The sequence below is a fragment of the Lytechinus variegatus genome, chromosome 4 (assembly GCF_018143015.1).
Source record: "Lytechinus variegatus isolate NC3 chromosome 4, Lvar_3.0, whole genome shotgun sequence".
Classification (NCBI taxonomy): domain Eukaryota; kingdom Metazoa; phylum Echinodermata; class Echinoidea; order Temnopleuroida; family Toxopneustidae; genus Lytechinus; species Lytechinus variegatus.
Genome location: NC_054743.1, coordinates 44,048,466 through 44,076,423, shown reverse-complemented (window position 1 = coordinate 44,076,423; position 27,958 = coordinate 44,048,466). Strand labels below are relative to the sequence as shown.

Sequence of the window (27,958 nt, the reverse complement as noted above, 5' to 3'; positions counted from 1 at the left end):
TGTCAATAATCCTCACTTTGAAAATAAACACATCCTGGTCAGCTGTTACACGGGCAATCTTGATTGGTACACTCCACAATAATGTTTCTTGTAAGACCATCAAGCGTGACCATCAATGAATGTGAACGCACCCTGGTCAGCTCGCTGATGGGTCATCTATCTTGGCCAGTTCCATGATGTTTTTTGCTTGTAACACGAGGGGCATGTCGATCATACTTCCTCTGAACATGAATGCTCCCTGGAAATCCAATAAAAAACAAACAAACTTGGTCAAAGATGGGCCATTTCAAAAAATTGTTCCTAGGCAGTGTTGAATCAAGTCAATTATATTCGACAAGGTGGTTCGCGAACCACGAGTTTTGCCTGATATCGTGAGTGAAGAAGAGTGTTAATCCAGGAGCTAGATCCACTTATAGCCTTTTTTTTTAATCAAGGTTTTATAATTCACCACTTTCCCTTTTCCACTGCTGTTTTATTCTGATGTATATGATAGTGCTATCATCTTAAATTGATTAAATCATGTTTTCAAAAATCTAACATTTATCATTGATTTCTAAGAATTTTGAAAATGTCTAATTTCATGGATTTAGCTCCTTTCGGAACAAAACCTTAGTAGAATGTCCATTTTTCCAATTTAAACATGTTTAATATTGAAAATTGAACACGAAACACGTAAATATTGCTAGGAGAGTACATTTCACATCTTTAAATATGATTGAACAAGTCATATCACTTATCACATTATGGCATCATCACTTCATAGGATCAAATTTGGTCGTTGACATGTGACATGCATTATGACGTCATTGAGCGTAGTTGTGCTCTATGTTGCACATCGCATTGCTTTCATTGTTGTACGTGTTGTATATTTCATGCATTCGCATATTGTGCACATTAGACTGTTGAATACTGTCTTATATTGAACGCCCGGGGGGGCCACTTACATTGGCGAGTGGATACCATGCGCGACCAAAAAAACACGTAAAAAGGATGTCTTTTTCACGATAGGGCACGTTACGTACGTAACGTGATAAGGGTGTCAAAAACACAAAAATAATGAAAAAAGGGTATCTATTTCACTAGGAAAATTACGTGTTTAGGGTCTAATTTGAGGAGATGATAAAACAAAATTCAAATGTTTTATAAAGGATGTCTTTTTTGCCCCAGCACTACGTGTTTAGAGTCCGATTTGCGCGAGGTGTAAAAGGTGGGGTCGTACTAAACCAAATAAGGTAAAGCCGACGACCGAAGGACCCGTAACAATAAAACATTCCTGTACTTGTTTAGGGGTTCATTTCAGGGAAGTTTGCCAAGAGTAGCATTTTGTTTCCAATACTTGTTAAGGGTAGGGTTCCACATGCCAATACTTGTTAAGGGGTGCATTTTCAGAATATGGAAATTACGTGTTTAGGGTGCTTTTCGAGACCTCATGGTCGCGCATGGTATCCACTTGTGAATGGAAGTGGCCCCCCCGGGATTGAACGGCAAATTTTGTACAGGAGCCTATGGGATATTCATCAGATTTTTAGGGATACGCTTTGATACTGCCCGGGCAATTGATGCAGACCAAAATAGGTGTTTTAATGTATTGCTAAAACACTCTATGTATTATGCGCGGGATCTTTGAAAACTCCGAGTTGAACTAAGTTTGCAAATACGCAATAAACGACGCAATGGAATTTTATAGCCATTGAAGAACGAAACAATACATATCTCGTGTGATGATAATAATAGTAATAATTCCTGTAATTGTAATGATGATGATTATCTCTTTTAATCGAAGTTTTTAACGAACTTGGGAATTCTCGGGAATTCATTGATTATGCGCAGGATCATTGAAAACTCGACACCACTAACGAAAAAATGGAATTAAACAAAATAGATAAATGAATGACACTGACAGATGAAATAATGCATGCCTTTAGCAGGGGCAGCGGGACGGATATCAAAGTGGGGGCCGAGGCAAGGGGGGGTCTGACCACGCAAAAAATCAATTCTTTATGGACATTTTTACGTTTTTGTACACGGTTTAATAAAAACAAAGGGGGCTGAAGCCATCGCCCCCCTTTCCGCGGCCCTTGTCTTGTAATAATGAAAATAAGAAAAATTACTGTAATTGTATCTGATGATAATTATTATTGCAACTTGTAATCAGAGTTTGTCTCCGAGTCAGTAAATCTTGTCATTCTGGGGAATTCATTTATGCGCGGGATCTTTGAAAACTCCGAGTTGAACTAAGTTTGCAAATACGCAATAAACGACGCAATGGAATTCTATAGACATTGAAGAACGAAACATATCCGTGCCGTAATATACTGTGCATATTAAGACTAAAAAGTTCTTCCAATTTACAGAAAATAAGCACTCTACCTCATCAAACTTGGTTGCAACAGTCAATCAAAAACACTCTATGTATTTATAATAAAATATATGCCATTTCAATAATCAATGAATAGATCAGAAATCATTTGGAATAAAGCTGACTATAATTAACAAGTGGAATGCCTCTGGCCGTCTCACCTGCATCACGCGGTTCAATATAGCAGCAGTGCTGACTTTGAAAACTACTCTAACTCGCACAAGATGTTCAGTGATACATGGTTACTCTTATGTCCACTTTTTATGAACTAGACCAATAAACTTACAGAGATATGATGGTTATTCAACAAAAAACCCCAACATGGCCAAAGTTAATTGACCTTACATGACCTTTGACCTTGATCATGTGACCTGAAACTCGCACAGGATGTTCAGTAATACTTGATTAACCTTATGGCCAATTTTCATGAACTAGGTCCATGTACTTTCTAAGTTATGATATCATTTCAAAAACTTAACCTGAGGTTAAGATTTGATGATGACGCCGCCGCCGCCGATAGGAATGTATATCCATAATTTCATTGATTTGACAGTTTGGTGTGTTCTCCTTTGTTTACAAAGGGCATTTTGCACACATCCTGTAGAAAAAATTATGACACTGATGGATTTCCATAGAGTTATGATTGATTGGATCAATCGAACTCTTGGTAAGACGGGGCCCAGAACTCAAATCATATCTACAATTTACATATATTCAAATTAAGCAAAGTCAACCAATCAAAATAAAAAGAATGGAGGAGACAACAAAAAGTGGAAGAGTATACTTCATAACAATAACCAATATGAGATAATGGATGGAGATGAATAAGCCAGTTCGTAGTTCCTTTCTGCGCATGATCAAAAGATTCTACGCATGATCAGAAGAAGGTCATTTGTACTAAAGTGACATGGTGCTTTAAAATCTAATGAGATAAGCACCAACTTTGATGTCTTGATTATTCATATATTCTTTTGAATTGTCGTTTTCATTTACATCCACAAAAAACAACAATGCTTCCACGAACGACTGGTATTTCAGTTTGTCAAGTACATTGTGCAACATGCTAAGATATGCATTCAAAGTAGGAATGCAACAAATACCTTCATTAAGTGTGCTATTCTAGTCACCTGGTCTATTCAATTTCTTCATCCTGCTATGTAAGGCAAGCTTACGTAATATCTTGCTTTGAAATCTGCCTATCATGATGAAAGAAATGAAAGGTCATTTGACCAAAATTGCCCATGAAGTAACTACGAACTGGTCTATAAGATGTTGGGATGATTACATAATAAGAATGTTGAACAAAAAGAATCAGATGTAGGAATGTAATGAACGAACACATCTGAAGAGGAAAAGAATGACAAGAGAAGCAAGTTGAAAGTCAAAAGGAAATGGATGACAACAAAAGCATCAAAAAATGTAAATAAAGCTGAACTAAATGCCAAAGCTAGAAGTACAAATAACTAAACTTGGGACTAAACTAGACACCAAATGTCAAAAAACAGTCTTACATGAATGAGCACACCTGAATAGGAAAGGAATGACCGACAAACAGGTTGAAAGTCAAATGGAAATGGTGACAACTGAAGCATCAAGAATGTAAACAAACCTGAACAAAATACCAAAGATAGAACTGTAAATAACTAAATGATAAAAGGAAACCGAATGTCAAAATAACAGTCCTACAATATTGTGCCTTAAATTCATAACAAGTGAAGACTTTCAAATAACAACAACAGCCATCACGACAACAAAGAGTGTAGTCAAGGTCATCAATCCATACAATACAGGAAGGATGTAGCATTTCGTAAACAAGAAAAAGACTCTCTTTACTATACCCAAAAAGCGAAGCTTTTAGCTTTATTTTGTAATAGTAGGAACCAATTAGGGCTTCATACTCATTATGTTTCAAACTTACACCTTTTTCTGGTTTAGATACCTTACTAAATTTCAGGATATAGGGGAAGAAGAAAATGAGGGAAAATGCATAGAAAAAACTTAAATGGAAGAAGAAAAATAAACAAATGAAAACAAGAAATTAGAAAAATCAAAATGAAAAAGAACTGACTAGCATATCAATAATGTGTAGCTCATCCGTCATCTCATAATGAAATTTAACACAATTTTTAATTTCAGCCCAGTTGACACTGTAGTGAATTATATTGGTGACACAAATTGAGGAAACAGAATTGAAATTGATGAAGAAATGACATAAGCATTTTTGTGATTTATGAATAAATTTCATATAAATTAGCAAAAATATATTTTTAGTCAATATTTCAAAATTTTGTGTGAACTTTGGTAACCCTCATGTAGCTATACCAGATGGATGAAAAAAAATCAAAATTTGTCAACAAATAAAGAAGAAGCATTTTTTTGTGATTATGAATAAATTTTGCAAAAATTAGCATAAATAATTTTCTAGCCAAAATTTCAAAATTCTGTGTGGAAATTTGGTGACCATGACCATAATGTAGCTATACCAGATGGATGAAAAAAAAAATCAAAATCAGTCAACAAGTAAAGAAGAAGAGGCATTTTCTGTGATCTATGACAAAATTTGGCATAAATTAGCATACACACTTTTCTACTTTAAATTATTTCAGTTCAGTTCAATTTATTGATTTTCTCAGTATAAAAAATGATATATATACAATATGTACAGGAATGACAAATAATATCAGAGAAAATTGGAAACTACAGATAAGTTTTGAAAAAAATTCTGTGCAGAAGTTTGGTGAACCTCATGAAGTTGTACCTGACGTTAGAAAAAAAAAAATCAAAATTGTTCAACAATTAAAGAAGGAGAAGCAAGAATTTTATGTGAATTTTTAAAAACATGGATAAATTAGCATAGAAATGTTTCTAAATTCTATGGTGAATTTCATGAAGCTCTACCAGATGGAAGAAAAAAAATCAAAATCTGTCCACAAATAAAAAAGCAGCATTTTTGTGAATTTTGAAAAATGCGCACAGATTGGCATATTAAATGAGATTCAAAATTCTGAGTACAAGTTTTGAATCCCCCACCTATTGCTAGCACATAAAGCAAAAAGAACCAAAATCAGACTTGAAATCACATAAAGCAAAAAGAACCGAAATCAGACTTGAAATCACATAAAGCAAAAAGAACCGAAATCAGACTTGAATTTGAAATGACAAAGAAGAAGCATTTTGAAATTGTAGACAGACAACAGACGCCACGTCACGGCATAAGCTCATCTGAGCTAAAAAAAAGTAATCATAGAATGAGAAGAAAATAAAGAAGACACAGATGGACGTATAGTAGCACTTAAAGTACACCTTTAGGACCCCCCCCCCCAAAAAAAAATAATAGAGACACAAATACAAATCTCCCCTTATGAAACCTAAGATCCCCCCCAAAAAAAAAAGAAAAAGAAAAAGGAAAGGAGCTCCAGAAATTCTGACATAAAGTGTGTTTGGTTAGAGCTAAGTACTGCTAGCTCGAGGCCAAAGAAGTAACCTTTTGAATTAACTTAGAGAGTTAATCTTCTTCTCAATCTCATAAGAGAGATGAGACTTAGAACTGAGATAAGAGTTCAGAAAGAATTAGGTTAAATTCTCTTGATACACTTTATATATATATATATATTTTTTTCAAATGCAGACTAAGCACTTTGATTGAAGGTACATGTAATGTAGTGGAAACACAGAAAAAAACCCAAACTTCACAGAAATACTGTTTGTGAATAAATCTTTGAGAGTCCTGTGGCCCGTAACACAAAGCTTTGCAATCATCATAGAAGAATATCTTTACAACTGATTGCATTGAACACAATGTATAATCAATCATGAAAATCATGCGTATGATCAATTGCTAACCTTTGCATTACAGGATCCTGGGCAGTGGCGGACCGTAACCCGGAGGAGACAAAGCATTGTTCACAGCCAATGCAGTCCCCCCAATGCTTTGTCTCCTCCGGGTCATGGTCCGCTACTGATCCTGGGACTGTTTTATAATGTTGTTTATAAGTTACGCATGAATTTATTAACAACTGGGGCATGATCATGATTCTTAACCACTTTAATTTGCATCAGTTGAAGATGAAATGTATTTTGCTAATTATATTTAATGCATTTCAATACAAAATTTATTATTTTCTATAGGGGTGATTCAAAAAATTTCTTCCAGATTTTGCTAAAACAACAGGCAAAAATGTGAAGAAGATCAAGTTGTACCTATTAATTTGTAAAGCCAAGTCAATTAGTCAAGAGAACCTATACAAGAGTTCTTTTGAAACAAAATTTATAATGAATTAAAATACATGGTTTGGTGAAAAGTTTGAAAAAGAAAAATACATTTGGACAAGCAATACTAAGTTTATGAAATTCACTAACTCCTAAAACTTTTAATCATTATACCTATTTACAAATTGATCAAATATTTGATGTCATTGCAATGTAGGGTGGTAAAATGCCAATTCGTCTATTGCCAACTCATCCATTCATCACACGGCAGCGGCGTCAACATCAAATCTTAACCGAATGTTAAGTTTTTGAAATGACAGCATAACTTAGAAAATATATAGACCTAGTTAATCAAACTTGGCCATAAGATTAATCAAGTATTACTAAACACCCTGCCTGAGTTTCAGGTCACATGGCCAAGGTCAAAGGTCATTTAGGGTCAATGAACTTAGACCATGTTGGGGGAATCAACATCAAAATCTTAACCTAAGGTTAAGCTTTTGAAATTTCCTCATAACTTCAAAAGTATATGGACCTAGTTCATGAAACTTGACCATAAGGGTAATCAAGTATTACCTAACATCCTGCCTAAGTTTCAAGTCATGTGACCAAGGTCAAAGGTCCTTTAGGGTCAATGAACTTTGGCCAAGTTGGGGGTATTTATTGAATTACCATCATAAGTTTGAAAGTTTAATGGATCTGATTCATAAAACTTAGATATAAGAGTAATCAAATATCACTGAACATCCTGTGCGAGTAGGTCACATGACAAAGGTCAATGAACTTGGACCATGTTGGGGGTAGTTGTTGAATTACCATCATAACTCTGAAAGTGTATTGTTGTAGTTTATAAAACTTGGAGTTATCAAGTATCACTGATGAGTCTTAGGTCACATGACCAAGGTCAAATATCATTTAGGGTCAACAAACATATTATTGTATCATTACATGAATGGTGTCTTTTGTGAATAATCATTTTATAGTAGTTTTCGAAGTCAGCACTGCTGCTATATTTAATCGTGTAATGCAAGTGAGACTGCCAGAGGTGCTCCACTTGTTTAAATAAATATACACAGCTAATTGGATTAGAGGTATAAGAAATATAGAGGGCCAATATTTACAGATCAATGATGAATATAACATCAAATTTACCAAAATATGAAAAAGTAACCCTGATATTGTTACTTGCACCACTGACTCTACACCAGACTGAGAAAATATGTTTCATATTGGGGGTTTTTTTAACGGGTGAATATATAGAAAGTGAACAGGAGTTATTACAACCTTATTAGTCTTGCATTCATAAACATATCCTACAAAAGGGCAATTCAAAATTACAGCAAAAAAGAAATCACTTAGCTGATTAAAGAGAAATTCCAGTAGTTGCAGTAAACACTGATTTCATGAGAAAGTCTGTAAAACCAGGCTTAATTGACAGTATATCATCGAGGATCTAGATCTGGTAAAGTTACATTAACTGAACTTTGTGAAATCTTGAAATCTACGCTGAAAAATGTTCACACAGAAGATCCCAAACACAGATAAGCGCACGTGGGACAATGTATAATTATTGCCCGACGCTCTACCCGAATCCTGTGCTTATTTGCTAATTTCTCAGCAATTACACAATTTCTTCCAGAATCCTTTGGCACATGCATTTTATTTATACAAACAGACACTTTGGTGGTCATTTCATTGGATTCTGTACGAACTCATTTTGATATCGTTACCAAAACTACATGTAGCATTTACCTTTAATCAGTGAAGGTTTTCTAATGGCTCACTTGTCAAAACTTGGAGGAAAAAAAAGAACTGATACCTTCTCTATTCAACACCAATGTATGAGCTGGGTTGGGGTAGGAAAATTTATTTTCAAGGGCTATTTATTCACATTTAGGTAACTGCACAAATTTAGGGGCTATTTCTTTCATTTAAAGGGCTAATTTCTTGTGCAACAAGCAAATACATGAATGCTGTAGATGCATTTCTAATTCTACTGTATGTAGAATTTTGATTTTCTAAACTTTCTTTAATAACAATAATAATAATGTCATATTTCAACCAAGGTAGCCACTTCAGTTCCGGAAACTGTTCTCCCGGCGGGCCCTGCTTAACATGATTACCATTTGTGGAAGATCTTGAGGTGAATTCAGAAAAGATGGTCGCCAGATAGAAAGTATTCAAGTTTGGGACACTTACATGTAGGCCCAAATTCACAAAGGTGGTTTTGAAAACCCATGGTTGAGCCCACGGTTCATGCAGATTTCCTAAATAAATTACGCTTAATTTAGAGCAAATTGGGTGCGTGTATGAAACATGTCCAATCCTGATGCGCGCTTTTGTCACACTGCGCCAAATTGACGCCTGTTGCCATGGTTAGATACGCTATTTTATTAATGAGTCCACTGTTTGAAGAGTGGACTCATGAATAAAATAGTGTAAATAACCACGGCAACAGGCATCAATTTGGCGCACTGTGACAAAAGCGCGCATCAGAATTGACATTTTTTATACACGCACCCGATATGTGCTTAATTAAGCGTAATTTATACAGGAAATCTGCATAAACCATAGACTCAACCGTGGGTTTTCAAAACCACCTTTGTGAATTTGGGCCTTAGGGTTGAATTGGTTTGTCATGAGGGTGAAATTGCCCGCTACCCTCACTTTATTCTCACACTGGTCAGGAGTGCGATCAGGTAAAACACAGTACTAAAACATACCTGAATAGTTTCTCCTTTGTCTCTTTTTACAAATTAAATTGTTGTATTCTATAATCCTGGATTAGTATTTGCTACTTCACATCCCCACTCGTAAAACAAAGATAACTTTGGGAGATCGTGCATTCGCCTGCGCAGCCCCAAAATTATGGAAAGGCCTGCCATCCTCTCAGTAGAAACATTCAAACTTAGAGTTGAAACCTATCTTTTCCAACAATTTCCAGAGGGGAAGGGGGGGGGGGGGGTAAGATGAGCCATTTTTTGCTTTTCACATTTTAGAACTGATATGACTAATAATCTTGTAGAAATAGGTATCTTGGGAAATATTTTTACCTGTATGTGTAACTTTTTACCCCAACACTGAAAGTCATTGTCAACTTTGAAAAAAAGTCAAATGGCTCAACTTGCCCAATCTATGGGGTAAGCTGAGCCACAGAAATTATGTACAAAAGGTATGGGACAAGAACCAGCACGACAATTTTTTATTCAGTCTTTTCACTTGCTAATTCTCAATTAATACTTAACATCCTCTAAAAGTAAAACAACTTTCTTGTGAACTTGGCCCTTTCTGCCTGCATATCAATGGCTTTTTAAGGTTTTTTTTTATATACAGGCCTACATTACCATGGTTCAACTTGCCCCATGTTGGCTGGCTTAACTTACCCCTGTCCGAATTTAATGTGATATTTTCATATCCACACATACACGTATCTGAAGGCCACCTCACACCTTACGACTGTTAGCAATCCAATTTTGGAACAAATCGCATTTTGCTCATTTTCTGAAGATGTGAATGGAACATATCATTTTATTTGAGGTTAAAATTAATTGAAATAATATTATAACCATTTTGAAAGATTGCAAGCCCTTATTTTGGAGTAAAGTGCAAATTAGTTTCAAATCGTAGCCAATCGTACGACTGCTATGACGTCATCAGGACTAGATATTAAATTCGCTTTTATTCTAAGGATGATAGCATAGTCACAAACTTGATCATAGGTATTCGTACGATGATTTAGAAAATTACACAGTAAGCTATTCCAAGTCTCAATATCAGCATCAAATTCTACTACATTTTATTCTAAAATCGGGTCGCAGACCAGTCGTAAGGTGTGCGGTCGCCTAATTATGCATTCATCATGAAAGACTATGACAAGAATGAGGATCCATACCTGAACTAACAATATGTTTTTTTATGTCCTCATTATATTCAAAGATGTGTGTGTGGGTAAAAAGCACTTATTTATTTTTATACTTTTTAAAAATAATTTTTGGCTGAAAAAAGCCTGAAATTGTACTTTACCCTCCGAAAAAGAACTTTTTGTTTCAACGTTGAAAACAATGTGGTGGGGTTAGGAGTTATGCAATGGTCATCAATACATGACACCACCACAATGTCTGACTCATATTCATTATTGGCCTGGGGGTGGTGGCTCAACTTACCCCGCCTTCCCCTTCACCTTTTTTCCTTTCCCTTTCCTAAATTTGATTTTTCAAGCATTTCACGAGCTCTTAATAAGACCGCAGAAGAATACATGCACATAGTTTCTGCGCTATACAAATAAGTATTATTATGTATTATTAGTACCCCAAATGCAATGTGGATCAATATAGGAGTTTATTGGTAAGAGCACGGAGGTAGGAAAGAAATGGTTACAGCCACCTGGTAATTCGGTGTCTGGGGGAGAAAACCAGCAAATTCCTAAAAAATTAAAGAGCATACTCATCACTATGCTACAATAAATTACTAAGCTTTGTATTGCAGAGCTGTAAGTATTTAGTTTGTGTAATGATTTGGAAAAAAAAGAGACAAGCAATAATGATGGGATTTCTTAAGCCAACAAGACACAATAAAAAGAGTTCTGCATTAATGCATGGAGGATATTTCGATTACAGATCGAGCTTTAACGGTTCTTCATGGCTTGGTACACTTAGCTACCTGTCTGCTGTAAACAATGCTTCATATGGCAGAGCATAGCTATAGAGCTTATAACAATGAGAAATCCTTAACTATGGGCTGCTATTAGTGCAAAATTCAATTTGATTTAGCTAAGTATTGGAAGAAAAGGTATTTTCATTTTATTTCTGAGTTACATTTTCCCTGACGCATATGATATTGCAATTTCAAAAATGGTAATTACTCTCTGCTTCCCCCCTTTTTTGGGGGGAGGGGGCAGCCGGGCAGGGAGAATACACCCTGCAAATTGCCCTTTATTTTAACTTTAAAGGTGGATAAATATTTGCATTTGTGAAACGGAATGATTCATTCTCGGCGTTTTCAAGAGGGACACTTTTATATGTGTACATTAAGATGTTAAATTCTTTGAATACATACACTAGCCTTCATTCATACAGAAGTCCAAATAAAATGAGAAATGATGAAAATAAATCAAACAAGGTTGACGTAGGCAGCTCTTTGGCAGATTTTAAATCATGGCTGAAAATAGCCTAGTATTCAAATCAAATAGCTATTTGACTTTTATAACTGTACTGATTTTTTAAAATTGCAAAATGACATGTATAAATCACACAAAAAGCTTTACAAGTTTACATAAGGTCTTTTACCTTGCAACATGGCCCAAAATTGTACACATCAGAGCTGATGTATTTAAAGACCCAGACCGGACCCAAAAATGAAATTGACAAATTATATACCAATCGAAAGCTTATAAGCTACTAAATACAGCATTGTGAGCTTTATTCATTTTCACCCTTCCCAGCTGAGTATTTTGCTTAAGAATATTCCAATTATCGGGCTTCGAACCCGGCTTAGAAAATAGGCTTTATTGTGCTTTTCAAATGCCTCGAGACCGTGACGTCACGTTGTGTAAGAAGCGTCGCGATTCCATAGGTTTGTACACAGAAAAACTGGGTTATTTTTTTGCTTTCCAGATTACGCATTTCATTTTCTTCACTTCCATCACAGAGTGATATCACATATATTTTTTCCTACATACTTAAGTTACGAAATCTACAGTTTTGAACTAGTTTTTGCCATATTTTATTTCCTGCTTATTTGGCGTAGAATTCAAATCTATCTGCATTCAGATTATGTATCACAACTTTTCCTGACATAGCAATTTAGGCCCAATAAGAGCCAAACAAAGAAGTCACAAAAAAGGCAGTGAATAGTTGTAGGTTTCCATCAATTTCAACAGTGAATAATTGTGAGTGCCATTTTCATCTGAAAACGAAAAAAAAAATTGGATTCATAATATAGAAATGGAAGAAAATACCCAATGCTTTTGTACACAAACCTATGGAATCGCAACCCTCCAGACACAACATGACGTCATCCTTTCCAGGCGACGTGGGGTGCTCAATCGAAGCGTACTTTGGAGGAGCAGTTTCTTTGATTTTTATCTAATATTTCTAAAAAATGGAAGGAGATGTATAGAATATTTTTGGTATATTTGTATTGTATGAATCATTGCCTTTCTTTTAATATATGATTGTTTTTACACCGGTCAGGGTCTTTAATACTAGTATTCAATAGGCCATTGAGACAGTTAACCGTTTCATATGTTAATTTTCACCGCAAAAGGTCAGCCAGCAAAAAAAGCTCATAATTTATTTTGCTTAAAGGATCAATGGGAGATAAGGGACGTTAAGGAATAGAAAAATTGGTCAAATATATTTACATGAAGCTACAAAAAAACACTTTTTAGTGCATTGGCGAATCAAGGGGGGGGGCACATTGAGAGGCAAAATACAAATTTGTAATGTAAATTTACCATTCTATAACAAGTGTGCCCCCCACCCTTTGATAGAAAGGAACTTTTTTTTGTATAGTTGTCAAATTTTCCGTAGATGGAATGACTTTAAATTTTGGATAAAAACCTTCCTCTTTTTTTTGGCTTGTCAAAAAACCTGGATCTGCCCGTTTTAGTGTATAATGATGAGTAGAGGATGATTCAGATTTAAAACCTTTTAACAAGTGGAACCCCTCTGGCAGTCTTGCCTGCATTATGCAATTTGTATAGCAGTAATGCTGACTTTGAAAACAGCTATTGAATAATTATTCACAAAAGAAAACATTCATATGATAATGAAATACATTGTACTATGTCCATTAGCTCAAAATGGCCTTTGACCATGATCATGTGACCAAAGATGTGTGTCTTTTTTTCTTTATTCTCATCATACATTGTAAAGAATTTCTTCTTTCTTTCTCTTTTCCTAATATCTTTTTCTTTCTTTCTTTTTTTCTTTCTTTTTTCTCTTTCTTTATTTTGTATTAACTTCATTTCCTCCTTTCTTTCTTTCTTGGTCATGAGTCCACCTTGGGGTGGGATGGAGAGGTGATGTCAAATAATTCTAATTCCTTTTGAGGTGAGAATACATAGATTTATGCTATATGAATAAATCTACGTTTTTAAAGAAAATTATCTCTCTCTCTTTTTTTTTTGGGGGGGGTCTAACTTCTGAAATATTTGCAAAGCGTAGTCATTTATTACAAACTGTCTTTTAATAGTTCCTACATCATAGAACGTTCATTGGCAATTTTGGTGGAATTCCCCTTAGCTTGGCACTATTGTATCTCCAAAATGATATTTCCGGACCCCCAAATCGTTTCATTAATTTCTTTTGAATGAATGCAATACAATGGCAAGACGCAACGGCGCTGAAGTATAGTATATCCTCTCAGACAGATAAATGCCTCCAGCAATAATCATCAGTATGAGTGTCTAGTCGAAATTTATTTTCTTTCTTTTTTCTTTACTTTGAAGCACAAATGAACTTTTTAATATTACGAAATAATAATGGAAATATAGGTTGATTCATCGGCATGTATTATGTTTTACACATTATTTTTGCTTCATCCGAAAATGAAAAAAAGTACTTTCTTCAACATATTTTACTATTCTGCTTCGCTATCTATACTCATTCTCTTTCTTTCTTTCTTTCCCTCCCTCCCTTCCTCCCTTCCTTCTCTCTCTCTCTCTTTCTTTCTTTCTTTCTTTCTTTCCCTCCCTCCCTTCTTTCTTTCTTTCTTTCCTTCCCTCCCTCCCTCCCTCCCTCCCTCCCTCCTTTCTTTCTTTCTTTCTTTCTTTCTTCCTTCCTTTTCTTTCACCTATTTTTTTATTTTGTTTTTTATTTCTCTCCCTCTCTCGTCATTGCCCCCCCTCCGATTTCTATCTCTTTCTAATTGTCTCAATTGTTATTGGTAATTGTGAATAACCTCAATAAGCCTCTGTGGCTTTTGGTATTCCCCATATTCAGGGAGGTAGGTTTAACAATCACCCATCCTTAGTTTATAAGCGGATCACAAACATATTAAACAAATCACACAAGTTGCTTTTTATTTGATTTCAATCAAGTTTTCATTATCTACATGTACATCTGGGGCCCATTTCATAAAGGACTTGATACTGTTGTAACTTTGCCATAATGGCAACTACCATGGTAACAGGGCTTGGCAGCCAATCAGAATCAAGGATACTATAATGGTAGTTGCCATAATGGCAAAGTTACATAATGGCAACTACCATGGTAACAGGGCTTGGCAGCCAATCAGAATCAAGGATACTATAATGGTAGTTGCCATAATGGCAAAGTTACATAATGGTAACTACCATGGTAACAGGGCTTGGCAGCCAATCAGAATCAAGGATACTATAATGGTAGTTGCCATAATGGCAAAGTTACAACAGTATCAAGTCCTTTATGAAATGGGCCCCAGATGTACATTATGTAGATAATGAAAACTTGATTGAAATCCAATAAAAAGCAACTACCATGGTAACAGGGCTTGGCAGCCAATCAGAATCAAGGATACTATGGTAGTTGCCATAATGGCAAAGTTACAACAGTTGTAAGTCCTTTATGCAACAGGCCCCAGGTTATCTCAGAATGGACTTCCCCTTTAAAAATGTGACTCTTTGGTTTCTTAATGCTGGTAATGTCAATTTGTTACACCGTACAAATAAATGTTCACATTCCTAGAAAGAATGATTTATTAGGGAGGCAAAGGTTCAAAGGTCAATCCAAAGAATCTATATACACTGCTGAAGAGAAAGCAGGGTAGCTTTAAAAATGAAAATTCTTGATTTTTTTCTTTTATTTCCTTAAAAGTTAGTCCTTCCTCATGAGACTGTTCTGTTCAATCAGTTAAGCAAATACATGTTACACACAACATGCCCTCGACCTCAATGCCTGAAATTAAAAAAAAAAGCCACACAATGTACCAATCTCGTCATATTGGTGATGGCACAGGCAATTTTTTTTTTTCAGGGGCTAATACCTTTCACAATTTACTGTCTAAATCTGCAACAATGGATAAGCTTTAATATTGCAATGAATGGGGATTTCCCGAGGGCCGTTTCATAATGCTGTTCCTAAGTTACATGTAAGAGCGACTTTAAGAACGACTGGTGATCCTTTCTTCACGCCAAACCATCGTCCATGAACAGTTTCGTATATACCATTTACCACAAGAAATGATCACAAGTCGCGCCAAACCATCGCCAATGAGCATTTTCGTATATACCCTTTATCACAAGAAAGGATCACCAGTCATTCTTAAAGTCGCTCTTAACTTACGAACAGTTTTATGAAACATCCACTAGGGCTCTTAAGCATTTCGGGGCTAAATCGCCACCTAGCCCCCCTGTAATATATTCCTTGATGGCATACAGAGGGTATGTCACAATCATTGTGGAGGATAAAGATAGGGGATAAAAATAAAATTTAAACCAATAGATAGTAGCTCCACTATATGAAGGTATCAACTGAAGAATGGGTTAATGAACTTTCCATCCCCCTTTGGGCAAGGTAGAAATGGGGGGGGGGATCTCCCAACAATAAATAAACATTGAGATCAATAATGATATGGACATTCGCCATTGGCAATGAAGCCAAGATCTGTGATGTCAGATAACTTCCCCATCACTGTTGTACAATTTTATTTATCTTCTCTATCTTCTCTTTTATCGAGTAAATCACAAGATCAAATAGAGGACAGGTTTTACAACATAACGCTGATGAATAAGAATAAGGAAAAAGAGATATTTTGGGGGTATATTTTCAATGTCCAAAAGGAAAGTTGTTCTTGTTCGTGCATCACATCAAACTTCTTGTTCACATTGTCAATGGGAAGATCTCCACAGCACGAAAAAAGAAAAAGAGTGTGCTTCTAGAGTTTACCTGTAAGTAAGGCTCTACTTCGCCAAACTTGATCTTTATTTCTTTTTATCTCAGAATGCTTTGTCTACAAAAGTGTTTTATAAAATTCTTCTTAAAATCTCCATTCTAATTTATACATAAAATCCAAAGTTTGCTCACTATCATTTTCCTATGTATTTTATTGTTTTTTAACTTTCTTATGAATTTCTTGTTTTTCGACTTTTGTTTTTATTGTTTCTTTTTAATGGATATTGTCGGGGACATTATTTTGACCATAAACACAATGAAATTAATTGAGTTTAATCAGTAAAAGGGGAAATAAATGATACATTTTTGAATCTTGACTGAAAACACACTATGCATTGGATTTGCACACGAAATCACGTTTTTGATTAACTTTGGGTCTACATGCACTTACGAAATGTTGCCTAATTTCAGGACCGTGTACCCGGGGGTTGCAATTTTGGTTTCAAAAGTTGCGCAAAACTTAAAAGTAACAAGTGGAATGCCTCTGGCCGTCTCACCTGCATCACGCGGTTCAATATAGCAGCAGTGCTGACTTTGAATACTACTCTAACTCGCACAAGATGTTCAGTGATACATGGTTACTCTTATGTCCACTTTTTATGAACTAGACCAATAAACTTACAGAGATATGATGGTTATTCAACAAAAAACCCCAACATGGCCAAAGTTCATTGACCTTACATGACCTTTGACCTTGATCATGTGACCTGAAACTCGAACAGGATGTTCAGTGATACTTGATTACTCTTATGTACAAGTTTCATGAATCAGATCCATAAACTTTCAAAGTTATGATGGTAATACAACAGATACACCCAATTCGGCCAAAGTTCATTGACCTTTGACCTTGGTCATGTGACCTGAAACGCGCACAGGATGTTCAGTGATACTTAATTACTCTAATGTCCAAGTTTAATGAACTAGACCAATAAACTTTCAAAGTTATGATGGTAATTCAACAGATACCCCCGATTCGGCAAAGTTCATTGACCCTAAATGACCTTTGACCTTAATCATGAGACCTGAAACTTGCACAAAATTTTCAGTGATGCTTGATTACTATTGTGTCCAAGTTTCATGAATCAGATCCATAAACTTTCAAAGTTATGATGGGAATTCAACAGATATCCCCAATTCGGCCAAAGTTCATTGACCCTAAATGACCTTTGACCTTGGTCATGTGATGTGAAACTCATGTAGGATGTTCAGTGATACTTGATTAACCTAATGTCCAAGTTTCATGAACTAGGTCCATATATTTTCTAAGTTATGATGACATTTCAAAAACTTAACCTCAGGTTAAGATTTCGATGTTGATTCCTCCAACATGGTCTAAGTTCATTGACCCTAAATGACCTTTGACCTTGGTCATGTGACATGAAACTCTAATAGGATGTTCAGTAATACTTGATCAACCTTATGGCCAAGTTTTATTAACTAGGTCCATATACTTTCTAAGTTATGACGTCATTTCAAAAACTTAACCTCAGGTTAAGATTTGATGTTGACGCCGCCGCCGCCGTCGGAAAAGCGGCGCCTATAGTCTCACTTTGCTTCGCAGGTGAGACAAAAAGTCAGCGGGCGACACGGTCAAAAAAATTTGTGCAGCGGATTTATTACGAAAAATGTTGAGGGGGCGGGGGCTGAATCAGCGCCTCCCAAGTCTTAGGAAGCATGTTATAAAGAGAGCACTTGGAAATACCAGTAGCTGGATAGGGTATAACTTTGACCAATCGATGAAATGAATGTAGGAGTATTAACATACCTGACCAGTTTCTTGATGTTGTTGAAATCCAGCTAAGAGTTGTGTTGCCCACTCTACACGGTCAGGGCTGGGACTGAAGGATTGTTGGACTATAGGTACTTGACTAGGATGAATGACCTGTTTACCTGTAAAGAAAAAATATAGTAATAACATCAGCAATAATCAATGATGATGATGACAGACCTGCCAAGCTCTGCGAATGAAAAATTGTATTCAGTGTTAAACAAATGTATTTTCCCCCAAAAAAACTTTATATCATAATAAAATGCACACTGCTATGCAGATAGCAGGCCTGCCAACATTTGAAAATAATAAAAAGGAGTTCCAATCGTAGTGCACACTTATCGTGGCACTCAAGCTGCATGCAAGCTATAATGTGCACTGCTCTTGCAGATGTAAAAAAAAAGAAAACATTGAAATGTGTATATTTCACCCTGGTTTTAACAAAATGATAAAAGAAAAAACAAGTTACCTAATATTACATTCATCCAATATAGAGATGATTTTTCTATATAAACTACGATTTTGTACAATTTTTTGTTTACAAAATCATATTTTTTAAAGAAAAAAACGCATTGTTGTATGATGCTTGCAAAAACGTACTAAATATGCCAAAAACGCACTGGTTGGCATTTCTGCATCATGTGCTACTACCCAAATTACATGTGAAAGTTAAACCCTCATGTATTATACACACAAGTGACATACACCGTTACAGGACCACATAAATCTGTGCAGATTTTCCACACAGGTGAAATTTGAAGAAGTCAATAACACATGTTTCGTATAATCAGGCTACTTTGTCTTTAGACCATTATTCAAATTTCTCAGGGTTGACTTAATAATATGAAGACAGTATAAGATACCTGCAGTAGATGATCCAGGTGGGTGTTTCATAAAGCCGTTCGTAAGTTAAGAGCAACTTTAAGAACGACTTTTATTCTTATTGCAGAGTTGAACGTGTTCATGTTTTTCACCCTTCTTCGTCTTCTTCAATTGTATTTATTACTTTTACTTTGGAATGCTGTTGAACTTGAAGAATGAATGTTGAACAAATGACTGTTTGATTGTCCTGGCTTGTGAGAGTACTACTGCAGTTCAAACGCATTGTAGCCCATATACTACGTCTGCTATCTTATTTCAACTACATGTCATCAACCTGGAACTTAGACCCCAAACTATAAGGAAATTTGCAATAACGAGTTTGGTCTAAGTAACAGTCATTTAGTGTTTTGATGACGACAAAACGCCTTACAAACAATGCATTGGTGAATCTATAGCAAATGCTAATCTCCCACTGTTATTTTTAGGTAGATCTAGATATCTATACTCTAGTCTTTTTTTATGAAACAGATTTTTATACTCTTCAGTACTTTGATTGTTTGATGTTTTTTAAAGAGTAGGAGCCCTACTACATATTTTTGAGGTGACTTTTTGTGCAGTCTGTAGAGGTCTGGTAAATTTTGTGCAATATTACAGCAACTCGACTCGATACAAACTTTAACTCAAAATTCAAGTTACCCCTGGATAAATATTATTGTTTTTTTCATTTGCTCATTATAATGACGCTTATCAATGGATAGAATCTGCACCGTTTGCCATAGAGTAGGGACCAAGATTAGGAGATGGATAAATTGTAGTGGATGCCAAAAATGGAATCACACGAGTTGTCTAAACATTAATACTCATGAATATAAATCGATACTATCCGAGAATAACTGGATATGTCCAGAATGTGTATCACCTTGCACTTTATGTAACAAGCCTGTTAGATACGGTCAAAAGGCACTAGAATGTGACCGCTGTATTAGATAGACTCACATTGATTGTTGTGATGTCACTGAATCCGACTATGACAAGTATGTAACAATAGATAACTTTGAATGGGTGTGTCCAGAGTGTGAAGTTTTTAACTTCACAGACTCTTTTTTTTTACAATAGCTCAATTCAACAGCAACGTCTGATGATAGTGATGATAGATCAAACAATAGTATGAGTGAAACAAAGTCTTATTATACAAAGAAGTTATCGACTAATAAACTGCATTGCCTCTGTATAAATTTTCAAAGTATCAAGAATAAAAAAGCAGAATGGGAAACACTGATACATATGTACCAGCCAGATGTTGTGTTTGGTACTGAAACATGGCCGAGTCCCTCAGTGTTAGATGCTGTATTCTTGCCTAGTGGTTATACAGTGCATAGAAAGGACAGAGAAAGCGATGCCCATGGTGGCATTTTCCTCATGAATTGTGAGAAGACCTGACATAGAGAAAGGATCAGAAATTATATGGTGTCAACTTAACCTAACACATAGAAGACCAATTTTATTGGCTATATCAATGATCTACCTGATGGCCTCCTGTCAACGACAAGGCTGTTCGCCGATGATTGCATCATTTACACTTTAGGCAAAAATTTTAATGACATTCAATTCCTCCAAGACGATCTGTCAAAACTAGAAGAGTAGCAGAATAAATGGGCCATGTCCTTCAATCCAGCCAAATGTGTCATGAAAATACCATCGAAGGCAGTACAGATTCCTGCAGAAAGAGATTACACCTTCTGTGGCCCAAAACTACAAGAAGTGTCTACATGCTCTTGGTGTTGAAATGGATAACAGGATGCGCTGGGACGCCCAGATCAACAAAGTCTGATCCAAAGCTTCCAGAGTACTCAGTTTCCTGAGAAGGAACTTCTGGTCTGCTCCTAAGGAAATAAAACAACTTTCCTACCAAACATTGGTGAGACCAATCCTGGAATACGCCTCCCCTGCATGGATCCCCATTATAAGAAGGATACCCAGAAGATAGAAGCCATTCAGAGAAAGGCAGCTCGTTTCTGTATGGGGAACTATAGACGAACCAGCAGTGTCACAACCATTTTACAGGCCTTAGAATGGGACTCATTGGAAGACAGACGGAAACACAGTAGACTGAGCCTAATGTTCCAAATAATAAAAGGTCTTGTTGCCATCAACCCCAAAAACTTCATCCAACAAACCTCCAGGTAGACTAGAGGAAATAGTATCAAGCTCCGGCGTCTACTAGTCAAAAGGGACACAACATTGATAAACTCATTGGACTCTTTCAAATCCAAACTCACTCAAAAACCTAGTAAGTGAGTGACCTGCTTAATTGGTGATCTCACACACATCAATAAAGTTGGCGGAGTACAGTAAGTCTGCATATGCCGACTTAACCCAAGACAAGACAAGACTGGTGATTCTTTGAGGTAAATGGTATATTCATTGGTGATGGTTTAGCGCGTAAGAAATGATCACCAGTCATTCATAAAGTCGCTCTTAACTTACGAACAGCTCTATGAAACGGCCTCAAGGGCTCAGATCATGTGGGTTAGTGCTTGGTAGGGATTCTGTATAAAAACTTTAAAATGACCATCTGATCGTGACAATTTGCAAGGTCGCCCCCCCCACTTTTACAAACATTCTGCTGCCCCTGCTTGGTAAATCTGAAAACAAAAACAGAATTTGTCATGAGAGACAATTTTGTTTTAAATGTGATAATCTATAACAATGATTATCATAATCAACCTTGGCGTCACTTCATTCTGTGAGCATTTTTTTTTTATTCATGATTTTCATTACAGATCGAGCATAGCGATCATAAAACAAATAAGAGCAATGCCGAAAATTTGTTAACAAATTATTTAATTAATTTCCTCCTATTAAAGCCTCTTTATTTACTATCTATTTCCATGGCGGACAGTATTTGCACATTAATGAGTCAGAAAAAAGAGGATCGAGGGTATTTGAATTCCAGTTCATCATGGCTTAGCCATGAACCAGAATAGCCTGGTGGTTAAGTCGCTGCCCGGAAAGCAGTAGATTGCAGGTTCGAATTCCACAGGTTCCAATTCTTTCATTACAGATCAAGCATAGCGATCTTAAACAAATAGGAGTAATGCCAATAATTTGTTAACAAATCATTGATTATCTTCATTTCAATTTTCAAAATCAAAATGAATGTAATAGACACTGAGGCTCATAACACAAATATTAGCAATTGATTGCAAAGCTGATTTGTACAATTGATTATGCACAACTTTCAATGCAATCAATTGCCAAACTCAGTCCTAAAATTGAAGCTTGTGTTAAAGTTGTGTACAGAATGGACTTACCAGTGAAGCCCATCATTGCACCTTCTTTTGAATACTTTTGTAGACCATCTTGATCTGAAAAAATAAAACATGAGAATATTTTTTGAGAATTGTAATATCAGACAACAAAAAGCCCAACTAACCCTGGACAAAACAAAATTATACTATAATACGAAATAGAAGAGCGTATACTATATATATATCAATGCAAATACTTTTACGAATTTCAATTGGAATTGAATTCAAAATGACAGGACCTTGATAAGCCCCTAATTATTCTTTTCGGTACAGCAAAATACCCTCTGAGAATATGTAATTACAATATTGATAAGAATTTACAAATGTATATGGTGCCATCAATCTATATCACGATAATCTGTTCTGTGGCACACTGTAATTACATCAGATAATTATAATAATAATAAGCCACACTTATACAGCGTTTAATACAAATGTTTCTTAGCGCTGCATACTATTACCCATAGCTACCCTGATCAGGGGCTCGAGCATTCAAGGGATTCCTTCAAACCGGGTACCCATGTACAACACCTGGGCGAAGAGTGGCAAATGTAGATAACACCTTGCCAAAGGATGCGAGTGCTGCAGTGGAATTTGAACCCCCGACCTTGTGGTTCAAAGTCAGGAGAATTATCCTCTGAGCCGCAACACTAGCAATGGCTGGGATTTGAACTCTTGACCCTCAAACTGAAGGAATAGGGTCTCAACCACTAGACCATGATTTGCCCAGTAACTATACCTTTAACATCAATGTGTACCATATCAATCGCCTGAAGTCCAAAAGCCTTTGCTACAGACACCACCTTCTGTCTTGCATACAGGAGTTCTTTGCCATCTGGAGTCCGGGTTGCTCCTACCACAAAAAAAAAGAAGATAAAATAAGCCAATTCTTAAGCTCATGATTTTCTCAAATGCATTGACCATTCCGATGAACCACTAATACTTTTAAATGAAAATCAACCAATGGATGGCAAAGTTACCAGAACAGTAATTTTTATGCAATGCAGCCCAGGGCTTATATCAATCCAAGGTCATTGGCTACCCTGTTGACTGGCCTTAATGTCTCTCTCATTGGCCTTGGAGAATTGCTGTGCCACTTATCACTTTTATTCAATTGTCACGTAATATTCAAATGCGACTTGTCAAAAAGTGTCACCTTGAATGTAGAAAATCAAGGCCTACCAAATCAAGGTACAAAACAAATTCCTCATTTCCCCTTTCCCCAAAATTTTGATAGACAGTCTTTTAAGATTGATGGCCAGAAAATATTCCTTTTTTGTAAGTGGGCTATTGTCAATATTTTTTCATTAAAAGTACACTTTCACCTATCACAGAAGTAAGTTTATAAGAACATTTTCTACACAAAGTCTTTGGAGTAGAAATTTCCATGACATGCCATATTGAGTATATTCTTATACTAAGTGATCATCAGATGCAAATACCACACTGTCCAAAGACAAAGGTTCTGAGTAAAAAAATTCCAATTCAAACATGTCTGAGGATTATTGATACTTTCATTCATTCCACTTCCCTAACCATCAAATTTCAAAATATTTTTTTGGTAAAACTTTCCACAACAAGCAGTCCTAACACTACTCTTGAGTACACTCTCACCAATATTAGCGCAGTAATCATCGGATCCGAACACCACACCATCCAAAGAGAATGGCTCAGAGTCAAACAGTTCTAAGGCCTCACTGATGATCTCAGGTAGTCTCAACAATGCTATAGCACTCTCTGCATAGATGATGATCTTAATAGGTGTAGTCACGTCTCTGTCTCTCAGGTTTGACTTCAGTTGTCTCACCAGCTGCAGAAACAAAGAGAAAGGTGTTCAAAGCAAGCTTCAGGATTTAGAAGCTAAATCCAATATTGTACAAGTAATCAATAGAGGTCTATGTTACCATATCGTCATAGATCTTGAGGATCCCCAAGTCGGCATAATTATATGGGGCATACCTCTTATTATACAAATAGCGAATAGGCATGAGTGCGATAGTGCGAGATTTCGCATGAGGTGAAAGAAAGATGCTCTATTCAACGAGGCGTTAGCCGAGTTGAATAGAGCGTTTCTTTCTTTCACCGAATGCGAAATCTTGCACCATTGCACGAATAAGAATATTCGCTATTTGTGTTGTACAACGCCTCGGAATCTAGCGAAAAGTATGAAAAAAAAGAAAAGTTTTTCACTCCAGTAATCTATGAATAAGGAGCAAAATCTTGAAAGCGAAAAGCAAAATCCCACAAACTGGGCCCACGAGCGACAAGCGCACATGATCTTGGACAACATTGCTCATTTAGCCAGCGGGCTATACGCGCATTGTAGTATCTTTTCCTTATTCAATGAAATCGCATTGTGACGTCATCCCCTAAAGCCGTGCAATGGTACATTTTGGATGGTACGTCTTGTGTGCAACAGTACGAATGTGTGACATTCAGCCTCGCATTTGATCGCGTACAACAAGCTAAGTAGGCGTTGTACAATACTGGAGAGCCATTCATCAACAGAATGCTATGGTTATTTTGCTTGAATTACTGACCCATTTCTACTAGGATAATTCAGCACACTAACAATTTCGTCTGATTCTGTTCTAAATTCATTTTAAGATTTTTACAACTGAGAAAATTATATTTGAATTTTGTTAAAGAGGGACAGTTGAAAAAGTGGAAACAACAACAGCTATTATCCCCATTTTTGCAAATTAGTACACAGCATGAATACAATAACAGCAATAATAATAATAATAATAATAATTTTATTATCCCCAAAAAAACTCTTTGAGTTTTCTCTTGTTTCTAAGCTTCATTTTTATAAACAGATTCAATATTTACCCACCCAATAGATATGTTCTACCGAATCCACTTTGGGAAAGAAGATGGTATCTGGTAGTCTTTGAGCCTTGAGGATTGTTGTCAGGTCATCTTCTGCAAATCCACTTTCCATGGAGTTGATCCTTACTGCGATGTCAGTGACAAGTGGTAGCTCCAAGGAATCCAGCATCCGGCAAACAGTCTCTCGAGCTTCAGCCTGGATAATAAAAGTATAAATAAAAGATTACGAATAAAAAGATTATCTTATCAATAATACAGTTCAACCTTGCTAATAATCCAGTGGCCATTTCTCGAAGCCATTTGTCACGTTACATATGACTTATAAATGGCTGAGTATGGAGCATTAAATAGGATGTCAAAAATGTCTGACAGCATGTTTTTTAAACTATTTTCCTCATAAGCTTGACCAAGTTTTTGTTTTAAAAAATGCAATCTCATTGTTGCATTACAAAATTCAACTTGAATTACAATAAAATATATTGAGAAATCTTGCCTTCTATATACTCCAATTGTTTATATTGATCAATAACTTTGTTAGTACAGTGTAGTTAAATATTTTCATACTTTTTTGTTCAAGTGCTTCCCCCCCCCCCTAGTCTGGATATGGACTGGAGGCAGTCAGGGGCCCGTTTCTCAACACCATCATAAGTCTAACTTCTTGACTAAGTCGGAGATAGTGAGCTACTTGTCCGCTTACCGTTTCACGAAGCCCTCTTTACCAAGATCGTGTACAACTATTCCACTAAATATTTATGACACCTCCTAACCTGTCATAACTTCTTTCTTAATGACGTAGTGGCATCGTGTGGGTAGACTATGACATGCAAAAGTGCCTAGAAATTTTGAAATTATAATCTTACGTAATCAATCTAGAGGTTGAAATTACATCACAAAACAAGTGGGTTAATGCATTCAATGATAATTGCAATACAAAGAAACTATAGAAACTGTTGGTAAAACACCACAAAACCATTCACTTTGAAATAGTGAAATGATTTAATCTATAAAGATTCTACCACGTCAGGCCATCCATAACTGAACTCGTACTTGTTGTTTTTAGACCCTTATTAACAGTTGGATAAATTCTATCTCTAATTTATGCATATAATTTGTCAAAAAAATTGTATGTTTTGGTATCATTGATTAAAAATCTTTTGTCAAACTATATTTGGATGACGTTTGGAATTGTAAAAGACTGTATAATTATCAACGTTTTACAAAGAAAACCGTTATGGTTTACTTTTGTAAACTATTAAAATTGGATATCCCGGGGGTACCCATCTCAACGTCCACAAGTGATTTTTTAATCATGAAATGAATTATTCATAATTTAATTATCTCTGCAATTGAATGCTCCAGTCTTCATGGTCTAAGTATGTATGATGCATAATTCACCTGTGCTATTATTTTGAAAAGATCTATTTCCCAAATCATCACAATATTTGCAATTTCGTCATAATTTTTCTTTTTGAAAATTATGCTATTTTGTGACTAAGGCTACGTCTCGTCTGCTCCTTTTACCGATAGTATCGATATCAAGGTATTCTAGTTAGGAAGCCTTTCGAGAAACAGGTTTAGTAAGATTGGAATGAACTCCGTGGTTGGTGGATAAAGATATGACTAACTTGTCCCTGTGTTGAGAAACGGGACCCAGAAGTCTGGCTGACAATGACAGGTTGAGACTGAATATTTCGTTAAATAACAACAAATTATTGTATATATAAGCATTATTGATATTGATAATGTAATCGTTTTAGGATCGGTGCAATAAAAATGGAGCTCTTCTCTGTAGAATATTTGACCATCTATTCTGTGCAGATTTTGGCTGATTAACCAATTTAACGTGAGCTTGTGATGTGTTCTCAATACCTGCCTGATATTCGACTACTCATTCCTGTTTGTAATTGTTATTTGGATCCCCCTTCAATTGTGTAAAATAAAATTGGTCAATATATAAGTAAAAGTATGAAAATCCTCTTGGCTTAAATCATCTTGTTCCACTGATGTCATTGTCAATGAATAAAATTACAAAATTTTAAGTTTTTAGACCATTGAATTCAAAATCAATGTACCGGTATGTTTTTGTTAATCTTTTTATGGCTTTTTTCATTGGTTTTATTTCAAGACAATTAAGCTTTACCTTTTTGTTGATTGCAACCCCATCTTCACATTCCATAACGGCACAGTCGACTTTAAGATCAGTCAATTTATTTAACATCTTCTCACTATGACCTGGCACATACAACACAGCTCGCCGTGGTGTTCCGCTGCCCTCAATATCAACAGCACCGGTTGTTGAGCACGGTCGCTTGAAGGCAACCCAGCGGTTCTTCACCGCCTTCTCCACCGGAGATCTCCCGACGTCGGACAAGTGCCGCCCCGTACATCTCAACAAATTTCGGGCGGTCCGCAACATGATTAATACTTGAATCCCGATAGTCTAAATTCCTAAAATTCGATATAGCCTAGTTCCATATGACAGAAAGTCACTCATTAATCGTTCTTGTGATTTAGGCTAAGCTGAATGGAATTAAAGAATAAATAAATAAGGTCCGTCGGCAGATCGAATTGGCTCAACCCAAACAAACGTGAACGATAAATTATGGCAAGCCAAGTGTATTAACGGTAGGCCTATATTTTCGACTGTAAATATATATATATATATATATATTTTAAAACTGGTTGTGTGAAGAGAGCTCTTTTTTTCATTGGTGTAAGTTTAACCTTGCAGCCTTTTGGGGACCAATTGCACGGAAGGGTCTTTGTGATGACTGTCTCTTGTGTC

The 27,958-nt window shown here is 36.0% G+C and overlaps 1 protein-coding gene across 1 annotated transcript; it reads right to left on the bottom strand.

Annotated features, from left to right (window-relative positions):
* Nucleotides 1-3: 3 nt before the first annotated feature.
* On the bottom strand, nt 4-27,771 carry LOC121414142 (citramalyl-CoA lyase, mitochondrial-like). Its single transcript, XM_041607211.1, has 7 exons — nt 27,314-27,771; nt 25,178-25,369; nt 23,956-24,151; nt 23,081-23,194; nt 22,345-22,398; nt 18,206-18,330; nt 4-238 (listed from the first exon to the last, which is right to left on the bottom strand). Exons 1-7 carry the CDS (start codon nt 27,587-27,589, stop codon nt 137-139), a joined length of 1,059 nt encoding a protein of 352 aa, XP_041463145.1. The 5' UTR covers nt 27,590-27,771; the 3' UTR covers nt 4-136.
* Between the last annotated feature and the right edge of the window lie 187 nt (nt 27,772-27,958).

Coding starts and splice junctions, on each gene's coding strand:
- LOC121414142 (XM_041607211.1), bottom strand. CDS start 27,589: ATGTTGCGGACCGCCCGAAATTTGTTGAGATGTACGGGGCGGCACTTG. Junction 25,370..27,313: donor GGGTTGCAATCAACAAAAAG/GTAAAGCTTAAT, acceptor TTTATTATCCAG/GCTGAAGCTCGAGAGACTGT. Junction 24,152..25,177: donor CGGTAGAACATATCTATTGG/GTGGGTAAATAT, acceptor TTGTTTCTGCAG/CTGGTGAGACAACTGAAGTC.